Source organism: Melanotaenia boesemani, chromosome 17 (assembly GCF_017639745.1).
Source record: "Melanotaenia boesemani isolate fMelBoe1 chromosome 17, fMelBoe1.pri, whole genome shotgun sequence".
NCBI lineage: Eukaryota > Metazoa > Chordata > Actinopteri > Atheriniformes > Melanotaeniidae > Melanotaenia > Melanotaenia boesemani.
Window position 1 is genome coordinate 33,447,471 of NC_055698.1, and position 2,055 is coordinate 33,449,525.

Below are 2,055 nucleotides of genomic sequence, written 5' to 3' on the forward strand. Positions count from 1 at the left end.
TTATTGCGTCACTGGGAAACACTGTGTCGTCTTCTCTGCGCGACTCGGGCGGGCAATTTTGAAGGCAGCGCTGTTGTTGTCATCGAGTGGAGTTTGTCGTGAATCACCTGAAAGGTAAACTGGTTGCTTTTACCGGAGTGAGTACAGTATGAACGAAGGGACGCCTCACAGCGCGATGAAGGAGTTAAATCAGCTTCACAACCCGCAGCGGAGACGTTCGCCGCGGCTTAGTTCTCCGCTGAAAAGCGTCAACAAAATGGCGCTAACGTCCCTAGCAGTTCAGCGCTCCATCACTGTGAGGAAAATAGCTCCCAGAAAAACTGCCGCCCCATCAGAACACAACAAGGAGAACACGCCGAAGCGGCCCGTAGACATCGAGCAGAAGAAGCCAAAGGTCTCAACGCCTGATCCGATCCCGGATTGCAGGGCCTCCTCCTCTTCCAAGAAGAAGAAGAAGAAAGCCACAATGCCCTCTCCGATTCTCTCCTCATCCCCACCGGCCTCCTCTCAGCCCCAGCAGCCGGCAGCAGATCCAGAGGACGCAGTGTGGTCGCAGAAAGTCCGCCGATCCTACAGCAGGCTCAGCGACAGGTCCCTCAGCAGCGCCGACCCTCGCGACACTTTATTCGGCTTTGAGAAGCTGAGGACCCCCGAGGTGGTCCGGAGGGTTGAGCAATCCAGAACCGCCCTGGAATTGTCCGGGTGTGGTCTGAACTCATTCACGTCTTTACTGGAGCCCGAGGACTGTGGCTCAGGCTTCCCCGAGCCGGACCCGAACATCCCCGGGGTGGTCGTGGTGAAGGAGAAGAGGAGGAGGAGGAAGGTGCAGCCGATCGACTCCTCGGAGCTGGAGGTCCTGGCCGCGAAGATGAACGCGGAGTTTGAGGAGGCGGAGGAGTTCGAGCTGGTGGTGGAGTAAAACCGGACTGTGGAGCATCCCAGACAAGCCCAGATTCTGGATTTAATCCCGCGAAGTGTTCCTGTTCCCCCTGATTCTGGTTTCATGAAGAGAAGCTTTATTCTTTCATGTTAGAAATAAAATCATAAACTGGATCGTTTCCGTCTGAAACCATAAAGATCTGATTTGCAGAGAGAAAACTGCAGCTTTTAAGTGGGTTTTAAAGGGTTTTTGTCTCAAACTGTTTATTTGTTCACATGGATGAAGCTGTAGCTTGTAAACGTTTCTACCTTTTTCTGGACTGAAATGACATTTTTATTTTCTGGATTCTTCCTGACGTGATGCTGAAAACAACAGCAGTCAGCATATTTCTGTCTCCATGTTTTTACAGCGTTTTAATGTCAGAGTTGATTTTTTCTGCCTTCCTCCAAGCTGAAATAAAGGCAGACTTAGTGAAATCTGAAGCTTGCTGAAGTTGGTGTTTCGTCCTTTAGCAGCACATTTTCAGGTTTTGTACTAACTCAGCTTCTCTGGAGAAGCGGTGGGACATGCAGCTTTGGTGTAACCATCGTGTCATGCAGGCTGATTTAATGAGAGAAGAAGAAAACATCGTCCTCTGCCTGCTGTGTGATCTGCGCTAACAGGACGAGCTGCTTCCAGCCGTCACCAGTCTCACTGATTACCTGTCAAGGTGAGCTGAACTGTTTACTCTGGTGCGTTTGCAGCAGAGGATGGAAATGATGCGAGCTGGTCAGAGGAAGCTCTCCATCATCGTTAAATACAGGAGTGATGCTGGAAATCCCTGCAGACGCCGGATGTTGCCGCTGCTGCACACATGATGCTAACAACCGAGCAGACACGTTTTTCTCTAAAGTCAAACCTGTTTGACGTGAAACGAAACACGGGCTCAGTCCAGGCTCATTTATAAAAGTTCAGGATGTTACACTGATTTACATGATGAAAGTAGAATCACGTGATTGTCCTTCATCAGCAGGTGAACGATGATGATGATGATGGAGAGGAGGATGAAGCTGCCCCATTCGTGGATCAGAACACGTTGTAGAATAAAAGTTAAAAATCTGAAAACCCGTTTTTATTCTTGGCCTTTCAGCTTCATCCAGATTTAGTTTCTTTATTTGATTTGATGTCTTCAAACT

At 49.3% G+C, this 2,055-nt stretch overlaps 1 protein-coding gene across 1 annotated transcript; it reads left to right on the forward strand.

Moving 5' to 3' along the window:
• Positions 1 to 33: 33 nt before the first annotated feature.
• On the forward strand, positions 34 to 1,362 carry cdca5 (cell division cycle associated 5). The gene has a single exon (XM_042012517.1). The coding sequence runs from the start codon at positions 149 to 151 to the stop codon at positions 917 to 919; it is 771 nt and encodes a 256-aa protein (XP_041868451.1). The 5' UTR covers positions 34 to 148; the 3' UTR covers positions 920 to 1,362.
• The last annotated feature ends 693 nt before the right edge of the window (positions 1,363 to 2,055 follow it).

Bases quoted from the DNA above. Each gene is read 5' to 3' on its own strand.
- cdca5 (XM_042012517.1), top strand. From the start codon at position 149: ATGAACGAAGGGACGCCTCACAGCGCGATGAAGGAGTTAAATCAGCTT.